The sequence below is a fragment of the Oncorhynchus clarkii genome, chromosome 7 (genome assembly GCF_045791955.1).
Source record: "Oncorhynchus clarkii lewisi isolate Uvic-CL-2024 chromosome 7, UVic_Ocla_1.0, whole genome shotgun sequence".
Lineage (NCBI taxonomy): Eukaryota > Metazoa > Chordata > Actinopteri > Salmoniformes > Salmonidae > Oncorhynchus > Oncorhynchus clarkii.
Window position 1 is genome coordinate 68,443,567 of NC_092153.1, and position 20,550 is coordinate 68,464,116.

The 20,550-nt window shown below is 43.2% G+C and overlaps 1 protein-coding gene across 1 annotated transcript in view; it reads right to left on the reverse strand.

Moving 5' to 3' along the window:
• LOC139413736 (dihydropyridine-sensitive L-type skeletal muscle calcium channel subunit alpha-1-like) overlaps positions 1-20,550 on the reverse strand; it is a 60,751-nt gene that overhangs the window by 12,864 nt on the left and 27,337 nt on the right. The window contains exons 17-20 of the mRNA XM_071161451.1: positions 15,821-15,950; positions 15,478-15,537; positions 14,704-14,810; positions 14,465-14,552 (exon numbers count right to left, since the gene is read on the reverse strand). Of these exons, the coding sequence (XP_071017552.1) occupies positions 14,465-14,552; positions 14,704-14,810; positions 15,478-15,537; positions 15,821-15,950 (385 nt within the window). The remainder of the gene's footprint in view (positions 1-14,464; positions 14,553-14,703; positions 14,811-15,477; positions 15,538-15,820; positions 15,951-20,550) is intronic.

Here is a 20,550-nt window from a genome sequence, read left to right on the forward strand (position 1 = left end):
CAGTAAAGGAGTAGAGGTGTAGAGGAGTAGAGGTGTAGAGGAGTAGAGGTGTAGAGGAGTAGAGAAGAAGAGGTGTAAAGGTGTAAAGGAGTAGAGGTGTGTAGGTGTAAAGGAGTAGAGGAGTAGAGGTGTAGAAGTGTAGAGGAGTTGAGGAGTAAAGGTGTAGAGGAGTAGAGGTGTAAAGAGTAGAGGTGTAGAGGAGTAGAGGTGAAAAGGAGTAGAGGGGTAGAGGGGTAGAGGAATAGAGGTGTAAAGGAGTAGAGGAGTAGAGGTGTAGAGGAGTAGAGGTGTATAGGAGTAGAGGTGTAGAGAAGTAGAGGTAAAAAGGAGTAGAGGAGAAGAGGTGTAGAGGAGTAGAGGTGTAAAGGAGTAGAGGAGTAGAGGTGTAGAGGTGTTGAGGAGTAGAGGTGTGTAGGTGTAAAGAAGTAGAGGAGTAGAGGTGTAGAAGTGTAGAGGAGTTGAGGAGTAAAGGTGTAGAGGAGTAGAGGTGTAAAGAGTCGAGGAGTAGAGATGGAGAGGTGTAAAGGAGTAGAGGAGTAGAGATGTACAGGTGTAAAGGAGTAGAGGAGTAGAGGGTTAGAGGAGAAGAGGTGTAGAGATGTAGAGGAGTAGAGGATAGAGGTGTAGAGGAGTAGAGGAGTAGAGGTGTAAATAGTCGAGGAGTAGAGGTGGAGAGGTGTAAAGGAGTAGAGGAGTAGAGATGTACAGGTGTTAAGGAGTAGAGGAGTAGAGGGTTAGAGGAGAAGAGGTGTAGAGATGTAGAGGAGTAGAGGATAGAGGTGTAGAGGAGTAGAGGAGTAGAGGTGTAAATAGTCGAGGAGTAGAGGTGGAGAGGTGTAAAGGAGTAGAGGAGTAGATATGTACAGGTGTTAAGGAGTAGAGGAGTAGAGGAGTAGAGAAGAATTGGTGTAGAGGTGTAAAGGCGTAGAGGAGTAGAGGAGTAGAGGTGTAAAGGATTAGAGGAGTCGAGGTTTAGAGGTGTAGAGGATTAAAGGAGTAGAGGTGTAGAGGAGTAGAGGAGTAGAGGTGAAGAGGAGTCAAGGAGTACAGGTGTAGAGGAGTAGAGGAGTAGAAGAGTAGAGGTGTAAAAGAGTATAGGAGTAGAGTTGTAGATGAGTAGAGGAGTAGAGGAGTAAAGCAGTAGAGGAGTAGAGGAGTAGAGGTGTAAAAGAGTATAGGAGTAGAGTTGTAGACGAGTAGAGGTGTAGAGGAGTAGAGGTGAAAAGGAGTAGAGGAGTAGAGGAGTAGAGGTGTAAAGGAGTAGAGGAGTAGAGGTGTAAATGAGTAGAGGAGTAGAGGAGTAAAGCAGTAGAGGAGTAGAGGAGTAGAGGTGTAAAGGAGTAGAGGTGTAGAGGAGTAGTGGACTAGAGGAGTAGAGGTATACAGGTGTAGAGGAGTAGAGGTATACAGGTGTAGAGGAGTAGAGGTGTAAAGAAGTAGAGGAGTAGAGGTGTAGAGGAGTAGAGGAGTAAAGGTGTAAAGGAGTGGAGGAGTAGAGGTGTAGAGGTGTAAAGGAGTAGAGGAGTACAGGAGTAGAGGTGTAAGGAGTAGAGAGAAGAGGTGTAGATGTGTAAAGGAGTCAAGGAGTAGAGGTGTAGAGGAGTAGAGGAGTAGAAAAGTAGAGGAGTAGAGGAGTAGAGGTGTAAAGGAGTAGAGGAGTAGAGGTGTAGAGGATTAGAGGAGTCGAGGTTTAGAGGTGTAGAGGATTAGAGGAGTAGAGATGTAGAGGAGTAGAGGAGTAGAGGTGAAGAGGAGTCGAGGAGTAGAGGTGTAGAGGTGTAAAGGAGTAGAGGAGTAGAGGTGTAAAGGTGTAAAGGAGTAGAGGAGAAGAGGATTAGAGGTGTAAAGGAGAAGAGAAGTATAGGTGTAAAGGAGTAGAGGAGTAGAGATGTAGAGGAGTAGAGGATTAGAGGAGTAGAGGTGCAGAGGAGTAGAGGAGTAGAGGTGTAGAGGATTAGAGGTGTAGAGGTGTAGTGGAGTAGAGGAGTAGAGGTGTAGAGGTGTAAAGGAGTAGAGGAGTAGGGGTGTACAGGTGGAAAGGAGTAGAGGAGAAGAGGATTATAGGTGCAAAGGAGAAGAGAAGATAGGTGTAAAGGAGTAGAGGAGTAGAGGTGTATAGGTGTAGAAGTGTAAAGGAGTAGAGAAGTAGAGGTGTAGAGGAGTAGAAGTGTAGAGGAGTAGAGGTGTAAAGGAGTAGAGGTGTAGAGGAGAAGAGGTGTAGAGGTGTAAAGGAGTAGAGGTGTAGAGGAGTAGAGGAGTAGAGGTGTAGAGGGGTAGAGGAGTAGAGTGGTAGAGATGAAGAGTAGTCGAGGAGTAGAGGTGTAGAGGTGTAAAGGAGTAGAGGTGTAGGGGTGTACAGGTGGAAAGGAGTAGAGGAGAAGAGGATTATAGGTGAAAAGGAGAAGACAAGTATAGGTGTAAAGGAGTAGAGGAGTAGAGGTGTAGAGGGGTATTGGTGTAGAAGTGTAAAGGAGTAGAGGAGTAGAGGTGTAAAGGAGTAGAGGAGTAGAGGTGTAGAGGAGAAGAGGTGTAGAGGTGTAAAGGAGTAGAGGTGTAGAGGAATAGAGGTGTAGAGGGGTATAGGAGTAGAGGTGTAGAGGAGTAGAGGAGTGGAGGTGTAAAGGAGTTGAGGTGTAGTGGAGTAGAAGTGTAGAGGTGTAGAGGAGTAGAGGTGTAAAGGAGTAGAGGAGTAGAGGTGTCGAGGAGTAGAGGAGAAGAGGAGTAGAGGAGTAGAGGAGTAGAGGTATACAGGTGTAGAGGAGTAGAGGTATACAGGTGTTGATGAGTAGACGTGTAAAGAAGTAGAAGTGTAGAGGAGTAGAGGTGTAAAGAAGTAGAGGTGTAGAGGTGTAAAGGAGTAGAGGAGTAGAGGTATACAGGTGTAGAGGAGTAGAGGTATACAGGTGTAGAGGAGTAGAGGTATACAGGTGTAAACGAGTAGAGGAGAAGAGGATTAGAGGTGTAAAGGAGAATTGAAGTATAGGTGTAAAGGAGTAGAGCAGTAGAGGTGTAGAGGAGTAGAGTTGTATATGACTAGAGGTGTAGAGGAGTAGAGGTGAAAAGATGTAGAGGAGTAGAGGTGTAGAGGTGTGGAGGATTAGAGGAGTAGAGGTGTAGAGGAGTACAGGAGTAGAGGAGTAGAGGTGTAGAGGATTAGAGGTGTAGATTTGTAAAGGAGTAGAGGAGTAGAGGGTTAGAGGAGTATATGTGTAGAGGAGTAGAGGAGTAGAGGTGTAGAGGAGAATAGGAGTAGTGGAGTAGAGGTGTAGAGGTGTAAAGGAGTAGAGGAGTACAGGAGTAGAGGTGTAAGGAGTAGAGAGAAGAGGTGTAGATGTGTAAAGGAGTCAAGGAGTAGAGGTGTAGAGGAGTAGAGGAGTAGAAAATTAGAGGAGTAGAGGAGTAGAGGTGTAAAGGAGTAGAGGAGTAGAGGTGTAGAGGATTAGAGGATTCGAGGTTTAGAGGTGTAGAGGATTAGAGGAGTAGAGGAGTAGAGGAGTAGAGGTGAAGAGGAGTCGAGGAGTAGAGGTGTAGAGGTGTAAAGGAGTAGAGGAGTAGAGGTGTACATGTGTAAAGGAGTAGAGGAGAAGAGGATTAGAGGTGTAAAGGAGAAGAGAAGTATAGGTGTAAAGGAGTAGAGGAGTAGAGGTGTAGAGGGGTATAGGTGTAGAAGTGTAAAGGAGTAGAGGAGTAGAGGTGTAGAGGAGTAGAAGTGTAGAGGAGTAGAGGTGTAAAGGAGTAGAGGAGTAGAGGTGTAGAGGAGAAGAGGTGTAGAGGTGTAAAGGAGTAGAGGTGTAGAGGAGTAGAGGATTAGAGGTGTAGAGGTGTAGTGGAGTAGAGGAGTAGAGGTGTATATGACTAGAGGTGTAGAGGAGTAGAGGTGAAAAGGTGTAGAGGAGTAGAGGTGTAGAGGTGTGGAGGATTAGAGGAGTAGAGGTGTAGAGGAGTACAGGAGTAGAGGAGTAGAGGTGTAGAGGATTAGAGGTGTAGATTTGTAAAGGAGTAGAGGAGTAGAGGGTTAGAGGAGTATATGTGTAGAGGAGTAGAGGTGTAGAGGAGAATAGGAGTAGTGGAGTAGAGGTGTAGAGGTGTAAAGGAGTAGAGAGAAGAGGTGTAGATGTGTAAAGGAGTCAAGGAGTAGAGGTGTAGAGGAGTAGAGGAGTAGAAAAGTAGAGGAGTAGAGGTGTAAAGGAGTAGAGGAGTAGAGGTGTAGAGGATTAGAGGAGTCGAGGTTTAGAGGTGTAGAGGATTAGAGGAGTAGAGGAGTAGAGGAGTAGAGGTGCAGAGGAGTCGAGGAGTAGAGGTGTAGAGGTGTAAAGGAGTAGAGGAGTAGAGGTGTACATGTGTAAAGGAGTAGAGGAGAAGAGGATTAGAGGTGTAGAGGGGTATAGGTGTAGAAGTGTAAAGGAGTAGAGGAGTAGAGGTGTAGAGGAGTAGAAGTGTAGAGGAGTAGAGGTGTAAAGGAGTAGAGGAGTAGAGGTGTAGAGGAGAAGAGGTGTAGAGGTGTAAAGGAGTAGAGGTGTAGAGGAGTAGAGGATTAGAGGTGTAGAGGTGTAGTGGAGTAGAGGAGTAGAGGTGTAGAGGTGTAGAGGATTAGAGGAGTAGAGGAGTAGAGGAGTAGAGGTGAAGAGGTGTAGAGGAGTAGAGGTGTATATGAGTAGAGGTGTAGAGGAGTAGAGGTGTAGAGGAGTAGAGGTGTAGGGGTGTACAGGTGGAAAGGAGTAGAGGAGAAGAGGATTATAGGTGCAAAGGAGAAGAGAAGTATAGGTGTAATGGAGTAGAGGAGTAGAGGTGTAGAGGGGTATAGGTGTAGAAGTGTAAAGGAGTAGAGGAGTAGAGGTGTAGAGGAGTAGAAGTGTAGAGGAGTAGAGGTGTAAAGGAGTAGAGGAGTAGAGGTGTAGAGGAGAAGAGGTGAAGAGGTGTAAAGGAGTAGAGGTGTAGAGGAGTAGAGGAGCAGGGGTGTACAGGTGGAAAGGAGTAGAGGAGAAGAGGATTATAGGTGAAAAGGAGAAGACAAGTATAGGTGTAAAGGAGTAGATGAGTAGAGGTGTAGAGGGGTATAGGTGTAGAAGTTTAAAGGAGTAGAGGAGTAGAGGTGTAGAAGTGTAGAGGAGTAGAGGTGTAAAGGAGTAGAGGAGTAGAGGTGTAGAGGAGTAGAGGTGTAGAGGAGAAGAGGTGTAGAGGTGTAAAGGAGTAGAGGTGTAGAGGAGTAGAGGATTAGAGGTGTAGAGGTGTAGTGGAGTAGAGGAGTAGAGGTGTAGAGGTGTAGAGGATTAGAGGAGTAGAGGAGTAGAGGAGTAGAGGTGAAGAGGTGTAGAGGAGTAGAGGTGTATATGAGTAGAGGTGTAGAGGAGTAGAGGTGTAGAGGAGTAGAGGTGTAGGGGTGTACAGGTGGAAAGGAGTAGAGGAGAAGAGGATTATAGGTGCAAAGGAGAAGAGAAGTATAGGTGTAATGGAGTAGAGGAGTAGAGGTGTAGAGGGGTATAGGTGTAGAAGTGTAAAGGAGTAGAGGAGTAGAGGTGTAGAGGAGTAGAAGTGTAGAGGAGTAGAGGTGTAAAGGAGTAGAGGAGTAGAGGTGTAGAGGAGAAGAGGTGAAGAGGTGTAAAGGAGTAGAGGTGTAGAGGAGTAGAGGAGCAGGGGTGTACAGGTGGAAAGGAGTAGAGGAGAAGAGGATTATAGGTGAAAAGGAGAAGACAAGTATAGGTGTAAAGGAGTAGATGAGTAGAGGTGTAGAGGGGTATAGGTGTAGAAGTTTAAAGGAGTAGAGGAGTAGAGGTGTAGAAGTGTAGAGGAGTAGAGGTGTAAAGGAGTAGAGGAGTAGAGGTGTAGAGGAGAAGAGGTGTAGAGGTGTAAAGGAGTAGAGGTGTAGAGGAGTAGAGGAGTAGAGGTGTAGAGGGGTAGAGGAGTAGAGGTGTAGAGGAGTAGAGGAGTGGAGGTGTAAAGGAGTTGAGGTGTAGTGGAGTAGAAGTGTAGAGGTGTAGAGGAGTAGAGGTGTAAAGGAGTAGAGGAGTAGAGGTGTCGAGGAGTAGAGGAGAAGAGGAGTAGAGGAGTAGAGGAGTAGAGGTATACATGTGTAGAGGAGTAGAGGTATACAGGTGTTGATGAGTAGACGTGTAAAGAAGTAGAAGTGTAGAGGAGTAGAGGTGTAAAGAAGTAGAGGTGTAGAGGTGTAAAGGAGTAGAGGAGTAGAGGTATACAGGTGTAGAGGAGTAGAGGAGTAGAGAGGTACAGGTGTAAAGGAGTAGAGGATTAGAGGTGTAAAGAAGAAGAGAAGTATAGGTGTAAAGGAGTAGAGGAGTAGAGGTTTAGAGGAGTAGAGGTGTAGAGGAGTAGAGGTGTATATTTGTAGAGGTGTAGAGGAGTAGAGGTGTAAAGGAGTAGTGGATTAGAGGAGTAGAGGTATACAGGTGTAAAGGAGTAGAGGAGAAGAGGATTAGAGGTGTAAAGGAGAAGAGAAGTATAGGTGTAAAGGAGTAGAGGAGTAGAGGTGTAGAGGAGTAGAGGTGTATATGACTAGAGGTGTAGAGGAGTAGAGGTGAAAAGGTGTAGAGGAGTAGAGGTGTAGAGGTGTAGAGGATTAGAGGTGTAGAGGAGTAGAGGTGAAAAGGTGTAGAGGATTAGAGGAGTAGAGGAGTAGAGGTGTAGAGGATTAGAGGTGTAGAGGTGTAAATGAGTAGAGGAGTAATGGAGTAGAGGAGTAGAGGTGTCTAGGAGTAGAGAACTAGAGGTGTAAAGGAGTAGAGGTGTAGAGGAGTAGAGGTGGAGAGGAATAGAGGTGTAGAGAAGTAGAGGTGTAAAGGAGAAGAGGAGAAGAGGTGTAGAAGTGTAGAGGAGTAGAGGTGTAAAGGAGTGGAGGAGAAGAGGTGTAGAGGAGTAGAAGTGTAGAGAAGTAGAGGTGTAAAGGAGAAGAGGAGAAGAGGTGTAGAGGAGTAGAGGTGTAGAGGAGTAGAGGAGTAGAGGAGTAGAGGTGTAGAGGATTAGAGGAGTCGAGGTTTAGAGGTTTAGAGGAGTAGAGGAGTAGAGGAGTAGAGGGTTAGAGGAGTATATGTGTAGAGGAGTAGAGGTGTAGAGGAGAATAGGAGTAGTGGAGTAGAGGTGTAGAGGTGTAAAGGAGTAGAGAGAAGAGGTGTAGATGTGTAAAGGAGTCAAGGAGTAGAGGTGTAGAGGAGTAGAGGAGTAGAAAAGTAGAGGAGTAGAGGTGTAAAGGAGTAGAGGAGTAGAGGTGTAGAGGATTAGAGGAGTCGAGGTTTAGAGGTGTAGAGGATTAGAGGAGTAGAGGAGTAGAGGAGTAGAGGTGCAGAGGAGTCGAGGAGTAGAGGTGTAGAGGTGTAAAGGAGTAGAGGAGTAGAGGTGTACATGTGTAAAGGAGTAGAGGAGAAGAGGATTAGAGGTGTAGAGGGGTATAGGTGTAGAAGTGTAAAGGAGTAGAGGAGTAGAGGTGTAGAGGAGTAGAAGTGTAGAGGAGTAGAGGTGTAAAGGAGTAGAGGAGTAGAGGTGTAGAGGAGAAGAGGTGTAGAGGTGTAAAGGAGTAGAGGTGTAGAGGAGTAGAGGATTAGAGGTGTAGAGGTGTAGTGGAGTAGAGGAGTAGAGGTGTAGAGGTGTAGAGGATTAGAGGAGTAGAGGAGTAGAGGAGTAGAGGTGAAGAGGTGTAGAGGAGTAGAGGTGTATATGAGTAGAGGTGTAGAGGAGTAGAGGTGTAGGGGTGTACAGGTGGAAAGGAGTAGAGGAGAAGAGGATTATAGGTGCAAAGGAGAAGAGAAGTATAGGTGTAATGGAGTAGAGGAGTAGAGGTGTAGAGGGGTATAGGTGTAGAAGTGTAAAGGAGTAGAGGAGTAGAGGTGTAGAGGAGTAGAAGTGTAGAGGAGTAGAGGTGTAAAGGAGTAGAGGAGTAGAGGTGTAGAGGAGAAGAGGTGAAGAGGTGTAAAGGAGTAGAGGTGTAGAGGAGTAGAGGAGCAGGGGTGTACAGGTGGAAAGGAGTAGAGGAGAAGAGGATTATAGGTGAAAAGGAGAAGACAAGTATAGGTGTAAAGGAGTAGATGAGTAGAGGTGTAGAGGGGTATAGGTGTAGAAGTTTAAAGGAGTAGAGGAGTAGAGGTGTAGAAGTGTAGAGGAGTAGAGGTGTAAAGGAGTAGAGGAGTAGAGGTGTAGAGGAGTAGAGGTGTAGAGGAGAAGAGGTGTAGAGGTGTAAAGGAGTAGAGGTGTAGAGGAGTAGAGGATTAGAGGTGTAGAGGTGTAGTGGAGTAGAGGAGTAGAGGTGTAGAGGTGTAGAGGATTAGAGGAGTAGAGGAGTAGAGGAGTAGAGGTGAAGAGGTGTAGAGGAGTAGAGGTGTATATGAGTAGAGGTGTAGAGGAGTAGAGGTGTAGAGGAGTAGAGGTGTAGGGGTGTACAGGTGGAAAGGAGTAGAGGAGAAGAGGATTATAGGTGCAAAGGAGAAGAGAAGTATAGGTGTAATGGAGTAGAGGAGTAGAGGTGTAGAGGGGTATAGGTGTAGAAGTGTAAAGGAGTAGAGGAGTAGAGGTGTAGAGGAGTAGAAGTGTAGAGGAGTAGAGGTGTAAAGGAGTAGAGGAGTAGAGGTGTAGAGGAGAAGAGGTGAAGAGGTGTAAAGGAGTAGAGGTGTAGAGGAGTAGAGGAGCAGGGGTGTACAGGTGGAAAGGAGTAGAGGAGAAGAGGATTATAGGTGAAAAGGAGAAGACAAGTATAGGTGTAAAGGAGTAGATGAGTAGAGGTGTAGAGGGGTATAGGTGTAGAAGTTTAAAGGAGTAGAGGAGTAGAGGTGTAGAAGTGTAGAGGAGTAGAGGTGTAAAGGAGTAGAGGAGTAGAGGTATAGAGGAGAAGAGGTGTAGAGGTGTAAAGGAGTAGAGGTGTAGAGGAGTAGAGGAGTAGAGGTGTAGAGGGGTAGAGGAGTAGAGGTGTAGAGGAGTAGAGGAGTAGAGGTGTCGAGGAGTAGAGGAGAAGAGGAGTAGAGGAGTAGAGGAGTAGAGGTATACATGTGTAGAGGAGTAGAGGTATACAGGTGTTGATGAGTAGACGTGTAAAGAAGTAGAAGTGTAGAGGAGTAGAGGTGTAAAGAAGTAGAGGTGTAGAGGTGTAAAGGAGTAGAGGAGTAGAGGTATACAGGTGTAGAGGAGTAGAGGAGTAGAGAGGTACAGGTGTAAAGGAGTAGAGGATTAGAGGTGTAAAGAAGAAGAGAAGTATAGGTGTAAAGGAGTAGAGGAGTAGAGGTTTAGAGGAGTAGAGGTGTAGAGGAGTAGAGGTGTATATTTGTAGAGGTGTAGAGGAGTAGAGGTGTAAAGGAGTAGTGGATTAGAGGAGTAGAGGTATACAGGTGTAAAGGAGTAGAGGAGAAGAGGATTAGAGGTGTAAAGGAGAAGAGAAGTATAGGTGTAAAGGAGTAGAGGAGTAGAGGTGTAGAGGAGTAGAGGTGTATATGACTAGAGGTGTAGAGGAGTAGAGGTGAAAAGGTGTAGAGGAGTAGAGGTGTAGAGGTGTAGAGGATTAGAGGTGTAGAGGAGTAGAGGTGAAAAGGTGTAGAGGATTAGAGGAGTAGAGGAGTAGAGGTGTAGAGGATTAGAGGTGTAGAGGTGTAAATGAGTAGAGGAGTAATGGAGTAGAGGAGTAGAGGTGTCTAGGAGTAGAGAACTAGAGGTGTAAAGGAGTAGAGGTGTAGAGGAGTAGAGGTGGAGAGGAATAGAGGTGTAGAGAAGTAGAGGTGTAAAGGAGAAGAGGAGAAGAGGTGTAGAAGTGTAGAGGAGTAGAGGTGTAAAGGAGTGGAGGAGAAGAGGTGTAGAGGAGTAGAAGTGTAGAGAAGTAGAGGTGTAAAGGAGAAGAGGAGAAGAGGTGTAGAGGAGTAGAGGTGTAGAGGAGTAGAGGAGTAGAGGAGTAGAGGTGTAGAGGATTAGAGGAGTCGAGGTTTAGAGGTTTAGAGGAGTAGAGGAGTAGAGGTGTAGAGGAGTAGAGGGGTAAAGGTGTAACGGAGTAGAGGAGTAGAGGTGTAGAGGTTTAAAGGAGTAGATGAGTAGAGGTGTAGAGGTGTAGAGGTGTAGAGGTGTAGATTTGTAAAGGAGTAGAGGAGTAGAGGTGTAGAGGAGTAGAGGTGTAGAGGAGTAGAGGTGTAGAGGAGTAGAGGTGTAGAGGAGTAGAGGTGTAGATGAGTAGAGGAGTAGAGGAGTAGAGGTGTAGAGGTGTAAAGGAGTAGAGGTGTAAAGGAGTAGAGGAATACAGGAGTAGAGGTGTAAGGAGTAGAGAACAAGAGGTGTAGATGTGTAATGGAGTCGAGGAGTAGAGGTGTAGAGGAGTATAGGTGTATATGACTAGAGGTGTAGAGGAGTAGAGGTGAAAAGGTGTAGAGGATTAGAGGTGTAGAGGTGTAGAGGATTAGAGGAGTAGAGGTGTAGAGGTGTATAGGTGTAGAGGATTAGAGGAGTAGAGGAGTAGAGATGTAGAGGATTAGAGGTGTAGAGTATAGGCGTGTAGGAGTAGAGGTGTAGAGGTGTAAAGGAGTAGAGCAGTAGAGGTGTAGAGGAGTAGAGGTGTATATGACTAGAGGTGTAGAGGAGTAGAGGTGTATAGGAGAAGAGGTGTAGAGGATTAGAGGTGTAAATGAGTCGAGAAGTAGAGGTGTAGAGGTGTAAAGGAGTAGAGGAGTAGAGGTGGAGAGGAATAGAGGTGTAAAGGTGTAGAGGAGTAGAGGTGAAGAGGGGTAGAGGTTTAAAAGAGTAGAGGAGTAGAGGTGTAAAGGAGTGGAGGAGAAGAGGTGTAGAGGAGTAGAAGTGTAGAGAAGTAGAGGTGTAAAGGAGAAGAGGAGTAGAGGTGTAGAGGAGTAGAGGTGTAGAGGAGTAGAGGAGTAGAGGTGTAGAGGTGTAAAGGAGTAGAGGTGTAGAGGAGTAGAAGTGTAGAGGAGTAGAAGTGTAAAGGAGTAGAGGAGTACAGGTGTAGAGGAGAAGAGGTTTAGAGGTGTAAAGGAGTAGAGGTGTAGAGGAGTAGAGGAGTGGAGGTGTAAAGGAGTTGAGGTGTAGAGGAGTAGAAGTGTAGAGGTGTAGAGGAGTAGAGGTGTAAAGGAGTAGAGGAGTAGAGGTGTCGAGGAGTAGAGGAGAAGAGGAGTAGATGAGTAGAGGTATACAGGTGTAGAGGAATAGAGGTATACAGGTGTTGATGAGTAGAGGTGTAAAGAAGTAGAAGTGTAGAGGAGTAGAGGTGTAAAGAAGTAGAGGAGAAGAGGTGTATAGGAGTAGAGGTGTAGAGGAGAAGAGGTGAAAAGGAGTAGAGGAGTAGAGGGGTAGAGGTGTATATTTGTAGAGGTGTAGAGGAGTAGAGGTGTAAAGGAGTAGTGGAGTAGAGGAGTAGTGGAGTAGAGGAGTAGAGGTATACAGGTGTAAAGGAGTAGAGGAGAAGAGGATTAGAGGTGTAAAGGAGAAGAGAAGTATAGGTGTAAAGGAGTAGAGGAGTAGAGGTGTAGAGGAGTAGAGGTGTATAGGACCAGAGGTGTAGAGGAGTAGAGGTGCAAAGGTGTAGAGGAGTAGAGGTGTAGAGGATTAGAGGTGTATAGGTGTAGAGGATTAGAGGAGTACAGGTGTAGAGGAGTAGAGGAGTAGAGGTGTAAAGGAGTAGAGGTGTAATGGAGTACAGGAGTAGAGGTGTAAGGAGTAGAGAACAAGAGGTGTAGACGTGTAAAGGAGTTGAGGAGTAGAGGTTTAGAGGAGTAAGGAGTAGAAGAGTAGAGGTGTAAAAGATTATAGGAGTAGAGGTGTAGAGGAGTAGAGGTGTAAAGGAGTAGAGGAGTAGAGGTGTAGAGGAGTAGAGGTGTATAGGACCAGAGGTGTAGAGGAGTAGAGGTGCAAAGGTGTAGAGGAGTAGAGGTGTAGAGGATTAGAGGTGTATAGGTGTAGAGGATTAGAGGAGTACAGGTGTAGAGGAGTAGAGGAGTAGAGGTGTAAAGGAGTAGAGGTGTAATGGAGTAGAGGAGTAGAGGTGTCTAGGAGTAGAGGACTAGAGGTGTAAAGGAGTAGAGGTGTAGAGGAGTAGTGGAGTAGAGGAGTAGAGGTATACAGGTGTAGAGGAGTAGAGGTATACAGGTGTAGAGGAGTAGAAGTGTAAAGAAGTAGAGGAGTAGAGGTGTAGAGGAGCAGAGGAGTAAAGGTCTAAAGGAGTAGAGGTGTAGAGGTGTAGAGGTGTAGAGGTGTAGATTTGTAAAGTAGTAGAGGAGTAGAGGTGTAGAGGAGTATAGGTGTAGAGGAGTAGAGGAGTAGAGGAGTAGATGAGTAGAGGAGTAGAGGTGTAGAGGTGTAGAGGATTATAGGTGTAGAGGTGTAGAGGAGTCGAGGAGTAGAGGTGTAGAGGAGTAGAGGAGTAGAAGAGTAGAGGTGTAAAAGATTATAGGAGTAGAGGTGTGGAGGAGTAGAGGTGTATAGGAGTAGAGGAGTAGAGGAGTAGAGGTGTAAAGGAGTAGAGGAGTAGAGGTGTAGAGGAGTAGAGGAGTCGAGGGTTAGAAGTTTAGAGGAGTAGAGGTGTAAAGGAGTCGAGGAGTAGAGGTGTAGAGGTGTAATGGAGTAGAGGTGTAGAGGTGTAAAGGAGTAGAGGAGTAGAGGTGTAGAGGAGTAGAGGAGTAGAGGTGTAGAGGTGTAAAGGAGTAGAGGAGTAGAGGTGTAGAGGAGTAGAGGAGAAGAAGAGTAGAGGTGTAGAAGAGTATATGAGTAGAGGTGTAGAGGAGAAGAGGTGTATAGGAGTAGAGGTGTAGAGGAGTAGAGGTGAAAAGGAGTAGAAGAGTAGAGGGGTAGAGGTGTATATTTGTAGAGGTGTAGAGGAGTAGAGGTGTAAAGGAGTAGTGGAGTAGAGGAGTAGAGGTATACAGGTGTAGAGGAGTAGAGGTATACAGGTGTAAAGGAGTAGAGGAGAAGAGGTGTAGAGGAGTAGAGGTGTAGAGGAGTAGAGGAGTAGAGGTATACAGGTGTAGAGGAGTAGAGGTATACAGGTGTACAGGAGTAGAGGTATACAGGTGTAGATGAGTAGAGGTGTAAAGAAGTAGAGGAGTAGAGGAGTAGAGGTGTAAAGATGTAGAGGCGTAGAGGAGTAGAGGTTTACAGGTGTAGAGGAGTATAGGTGTAAAGGAGTAGAGGAGTAGAGGTGTAGAGAAGTAGAGGAGTGGAGGAGTAGAGGTATATAGGTATAGAGGAGTAGAGGTATACAGGTGTAGAGGAGTAGAGGTATTCAGGTGTAGAGGAGTAGAGGTATACAGGTGTAGAGGTGTAGAGGTTTACAGGTGTAGAGGAGTAGATGTATACAGGTGTAGAGGAGTAGAGGTATTCGGGTGTAGAGGAGTAGAGGTATACAGGTGTAGAGGAGTAGAGGTATTCAGGTGTAGAGGAGCAGATGTATACAGGTGTAGAGGAGTTGAGGTATTCAGGTGTAGAGGAGTAGATTTATACAGGTGTAGAGGAGTAGAGGTATTCAGGTGTAGAGGAGTAGAGGTATACAGGTGTAGAGGTGTAGAGGTTTACAGGTGTAGAGGAGTAGAGGTATACAGGTGTAGAGGAGTAGAGGTATTCAGGTGTAGAGGAGTAGAGGTTTACAGGTGTAGAGGAGTAGATGTATACAGGTGTAGAGGTGTAGAGGTATACAGGTGTAGATGAGTAGATGTATACAGGTGTAGAGGAGTAGAGGTATTCAGGTGTAGAGGAGTAGAGGTATACAGGTGTAGAGGAGTAGATGTATACAGGTGTAGAGGAGTAGAGGTATTCAGGTGTAGAGGAGTAGAGGTATACAGATGTAGAGGAGTAGATGTATACAGGTGTAGAGGAGTAGAGGTATTCAGGTGTAGAGGAGTAGAGATGTAGAGGAGTAGAGGAGTATAGGTGTAGAGGAGTAGAGGAGTAAAGGTGTAGAGCTGTAGAGGAGTAGAGGAGTAGAGGTGTAGAGGAGTAGAGGAGTAGAGGTGTAGAGGAGTAGAGGAGTAGAGGAGTATAGGTGTAGAGGAGTATAGGAGTAGAGGTGTAGAGGAGTATAGGTGTAGAGGTGTAAAGGAGTAGAGGAGTAGAGGAGTAGAGGTGTAAAGGAGTAGAGGTGTAAAGGAGTAGAGGAGTAGAGGAGTATAGGAGTATAGGTATAGAGGAGTAGAAGTGTAGAGGAGTAGAGGTGTAGAGGAGTAGAGGAGTAGAGGTGTAAAGGAGTAGAGGTGTAAAGGAGTAGAGGAGTAGAGGAGTATAGGAGTATAGGTATAGAGGAGTAGAAGTGTAGAGGAGTAGAGGTGTAGAGGAGTAGAGGAGTAGAGGTGTAAAGGAGTAGAGGAGTAGAGGAGTAGAGGAGTAGAGGAGTATAGGTATGGAGGAGTATAGGTATAGAGGAGTAGAAGTGTAGAGGAGTAGAGGAGTATAGGTGTGGAAGTAGAGGAGTAAAGTTGTGATGGGGATAAGTGAGGGGTAGACAGTAGGACAGGAGGACAGGGGGACAGGTGGATTGCACTGGTAAGCTCACCTTGAGACCCTCAGCCCTGTTGATGGCCCTTAGGGGCCTCAGCACCCTTAACACCCTGAGGATCTTCACCACAGAGATAGCACTGGACCTAGATAGGGCAGGCACAACATTTGCTTGTCTATAATCTGTATTTCTACCTGGACAAAGACACACACTCATAACTGAATGATATATCGAGCACGTTAGATTCAGTTGTCACAGGAGTGCAATGACATTTTACATTCCCAGGGACTACTTACTCCATGAGCATGGAGAGGAGGGATACGGTGACAACTATCAGATCCAAAATATTAAAGGAGTTCCGGCAGAAGGAGCCAGGGTGCATTATGGCTCCATACACGGTCATCTAGGGGAGAGGAGGATGGATTCTGACATGATGAGATTGGTTGACACATAAACCCTCTCAAAGCAACAAACCATGAACCCACATGAACCACAGCTGCTCATGTGAAAACATATACTGTAGAACTCTTCTGCAGTGCACAATAAAAAATAAATTAAGTGCTGCAAAAGTGGATGTAACATATTGTCGAGAGAGTTTGTCACATTAACAATTTAAGTGTGTGGCCCTTTCCTGGGGTCAGTGACCGAAAGCACCCCCTTTGGCCTCATGGGGGGAATGTTATTCATATTTTTCATAATTTCATAATTAATGATGTATTTATTTTTTATGATGAAAATCCGGTATTTGTATGCCAAACAGTTTGGTCTATGTATATAAAGTGTAATATTGGGATGCAAACTCAACATTGGATACATTTAAACTCTATATCTGACATGGTGAAGGTGTCCTCTTTCTTTAAAGCCCTTAACCATGTGTATATTTTTGTTTCAGTGGATGTGTTAAAGACTACCAAGGAACACTCTGTGTGACCCTGATTTAGCCCACTGCAGTTAAAGGTTAACCCATTAATGTACTTGGTAATGTAAATGTACTTTTTCATGTAAGACATGATCCCATTCAACCAGTACAACTCTACTAGTAGTGGAAAAGACAAGCCGTGCCTGGTTACCTTGAGGACAACTTCCACGGTGAATACTGACGTGAAGACGACGTCAGCGGAGGCCAGCACCTACACAGCAGAGACAGGGCAACATCATCTCAGAGCAGTATCAGTGCACCAGAGTCCTTTAGCAGAATCTCCAGTGTAGACCTCCTCATAGTCTAGGTAAGGCAGTCTGTGTACACTAAGACAGTGATGCTTTATTTACTTTGCTCATACACTACAGAGCAATAAAGTAGAGAAACCCCCTTGTGTCAGTTATGTTGTCAAAATTCTATCACTTTACTGAAAAAAAGTGATTTTCCCTTTGAGATAAGGGGGTGAATGATACAGCAGGCATATCTGTGGGCACCTGGTTCCTGAAGGACATGGGGTCGATGGGGTCCTCGGCGGCTAGGGAGATGCTGCTGAGGAGGATGAAGAGGAGGATGGTGTTGGTGAAAGTGGTTGCGTTGATGATGCGGTGGCACAGCTTACGAAACCTGGAGGGGGACACAGCTTACATCACAGGCTGCAGACTTCTATACTGAGTAACAGACAGTCAAATAAGGAGGCAAAATAACCACATAACACCAACATCATAATCCATTCATCATCATCATCATCCTAATTCATTCACCATCATCATCATCACCATCTTAATTCATTCATCATCACCACCATCCTAATTCATTCATCACCATCATCACCATCCTATTTCATTCATCATCATCATCATCACCATCCTATTTCATTCATCATCATCATCATCCTAATTCATTCATCATCATCATCACCATTCTAATACATTCATCATCATCATCATCATCATCATCCCCATCCTAATTCATTCATTATCATCATCATCATCATCATCCTAATTCATTCATCATCATTATCACCATCCTAATTCATTCATTATCATCATCATCACCATCCTAATTCATTCATCATCATCTTCACCATCCTAATTCATCATCATCATCACCATCCTAATACATTCATCATCATCATCATCACCATTCTAATACATTCATCATCATCATCATCATCCTAATTCATTCATCATCATCATCATCATTCCCATCCTAATTCATTCATTATCATCATCATCACCATCCTAATTCATTCATCATCATCATCTTCACCATCCTAATTCATCATCACCATCCTAATTGTTTCATTATCATCATCATCATCATCATCACCATCCTAATTCATTCATCATCATCATCACTATCACCATCCTAATTGTTTCATTATCATCATCATCATCATCACCATCCTAATTCATTCATCATCGTCATCATCATCACCAAACTAATTCATTCATCATCATCATCATCACCATCCTAATTCATTCATCATCATCATCACCATCCTAATTCCTTCACCATCATCATCATCACCATCCTAATTCATTCATCATCATCATCACCATCCTAATTCATTCATCATCATCATCATCATCATCATCATCATCCTAATTCATTCATCATCGTCATCATCACCATCCTAATTCATTCATCATCATCATCATCATCACCATCCTAATTCATTCATCATCATCACCATCCTAATTATTCACCATCATCATCACCATCCTAATTCATTCACCATCATCATCATCACCATCCTAATTCATTCATCATCATCATCACCATCCTAATTCATTCATCATCATCATCATCATCATCATCATCATCATCCTAATTCATTCATCATCATCATCATCACCATCCTAATTCATTCATCATCATCACAATCCTAATTATTCACCATCATCATCACCATCCTAATTCATTCACCATCATCATCATCATCATCCTAATTCATTCATCATCATCATCACCATCCTAATTCATTCATCATCATCATCACCATCCTAATTCATTCATCATCATCATCACCATCCTAATTCATTCATCATCATCATCATCATCATCACCATCCTAATTCATTCATCATCATCATCACCATTCTATTTCATTCACAATCATCATCACCATCCAAATTCATTCATCATCATCACCATCCTAATTCATTCACCATCATCATCACCATCCTAATTCATTCATTCATCATCATCATCATCCTGATTCATTCATTCATCATCATCACCATCATCACCATCCTCATTCATTCATCATCATCATCATCATTGTCATCATCACCATCCAATTTCATTCATCATCATCATCACCATTCTAATTCATTCTTCATCATCATCATCATCACCATCATCACCATCCAATTTCATTCATCATCATCATCACCATCCTAATTCATTCACCATCATCATCATCACCATCTTAATTCATTCATCATCATCATCACCAACCATCCTAATTCATTCATCACCATCATCACCATCCTATTTCATTCATCATCATCATCATCACCATCCTATTTCATTCATCATCATCATCATCCTAATTAATTCATCATCATCATCACCATTCTAATACATTCATCATCATCATCATCATCATCATCATCATCATCATCCCCATCCTAAATCATTCATTATCATCATCATCATCATCATCCTAATTCATTCATCATCATTATCACCATCCTAATTCATTCATTATCATCATCATCACCATCCTAATTCATTCATCATCATCTTCACCATCCTAATTCATCATCATCATCACCATCCTAATACATTCATCATCATCATCATCACCATTCTAATACATTCATCATCATCATCATCATCCTAATTCATTCATCATCATCATCATCATTCCCATCCTAATTCATTAATTATCATCATCACCATCCTAATTCATCATCACCATCCTAATTGTTTCATCATCATCATCACCATCCTAATACATTCATCATCATCATCATCACCATCCTAATTCATCATCACCATCCTAATTGTTTCATTATCATCATCATCATCATCATCACCATCCTAATTCATTCATCATCATCTTCACCATCCTAATTCATCATCACCATCCTAATTGTTTCATTATCATCATCATCATCATCATCACCATCCTAATTCATTCATCATCATCATCACGATCACCATCCTAATTGTTTAATTATCATCATCATCATCATCACCATCCTAATTCATTCATCATCATCATCATCACCAAACTAATTCATTCATCATCATCATCATCACCATCCTAATTCATTCATCATCATCACCATCCTAATTATTCACCATCATCATCACCATCCTAATTCATTATCATCATGATCATCATCACCATCCTAATTCATTCATCATCATCACCATCCTAATTATTCACCATCATCATCACCATCCTAATTCATTCACCATCATCATCATCACCATCCTAATTCATTCATCATCATCATCACCATCCTAATTCATTCATCATCATCATCATCATCACCATCCTAATTCATTCATCATCATCACAATCCTAATTATTCACCATCATCATCACCATCCTAATTCATTCATCATCATCATCATCATCCTAATTCATTCATCATCATCATCACCACCATCCTAAGTCATTCATCATCATCATCATCATCATCATTGTCATCATCATCATCACAATCCTAATTATTCACCATCATCATCATCATCATCCTAATTCATTCATCATCATCATCACCATCCTAATTCATTCATCATCATCACCACCATCCTAAGTCATTCATCATCATCATCATCATCATTGTCATCATCACCATCCTAATTCATTCATTCATCATCATAACCATCATCACCATCCAAATTCATTCATCATCATCACCATCCTAATTCATTCACCATCATCATCACCATCCTAATTCATTCATTCATCATCATCATCATCCTGATTCATTCATTCATCATCATCACCATCATCACCATCCTCATTCATTCATCATCATCATCATCATTGTCATCATCACCATCCAATTTCATTCATCATCATCATCACTATTCTAATTAATTCTTCATCATCATCATCATCACCATCATCACCATCCTCATTCATTCATCATCATCATCATCATTGTCATCATCACCATCCAATTTCATTCATCATCATCATCACATCCTAATTCATTCATCGTCATCATCATCATCATTGTCATCATCACCATCCTAATTCATTCATCATCATCATCATCATCATCATCACCATCCTATTTCATTCATCATCATCATCATCACCATCCTAATTCATTCATCATCATCATCGTCATGATCACCATCATATCCATCCTAATTCATTCATCATCATCATCACCATCCTAATTCATTCATCATCCTCATTGTCATCATCACCATCATCACCATCCAAATTCATTCACCATCATCATCATCATCATCATCACCATCCTATTTCATGCACCATCATCATCACCATCATCACTATCCAAATTCATTCACCATCATCATCATCATCATCACCATCCTATTTCATGCACCATCATCATCACCATCATCACTATCCAAATTCATTCACCATCATCATCATCATCATCACCATCCAAATTCATTCACCATCATCATCATCATCATCACCATCCCATTTCATTCATCATCATCACCATCTTAATTAATTCATGATCATCATCATCGTCATCCTCACCATCATCACCATCCTAATTTGTTTTCCATCATCATCATCATCATCATCATCATCATCATCATCCTAATTCATTCATCATCATCATCATCACCATCCTAATTCATTCATCACCATCATCAACATACCAATTCATTCACCATCATCATCATCGTCATCATCATCATCATCATCACCATCCTAATTCGTTCATCATCCTCATCACCATCCTATTTCATTCACCATCATCATCATCGTCATCGTCATCATCATCATCATCATCATCATCATCACCATCCTAATTCATTCATCATCATCACCATCCTAATTCATTCACCATCATCATCATCACCATCCTAATTCATTCACCGTCATCATCATCACCATCATCACCATCCTAATTCATTCACTATCATCATCATCATCATCACCATCCTAATTCATTCATCATCATCACCATCCTAATTCATTCACCATCATTCATCATCACCATCCTAATTCATTCATCATCACCATCATCATCATCATCATCATCGTC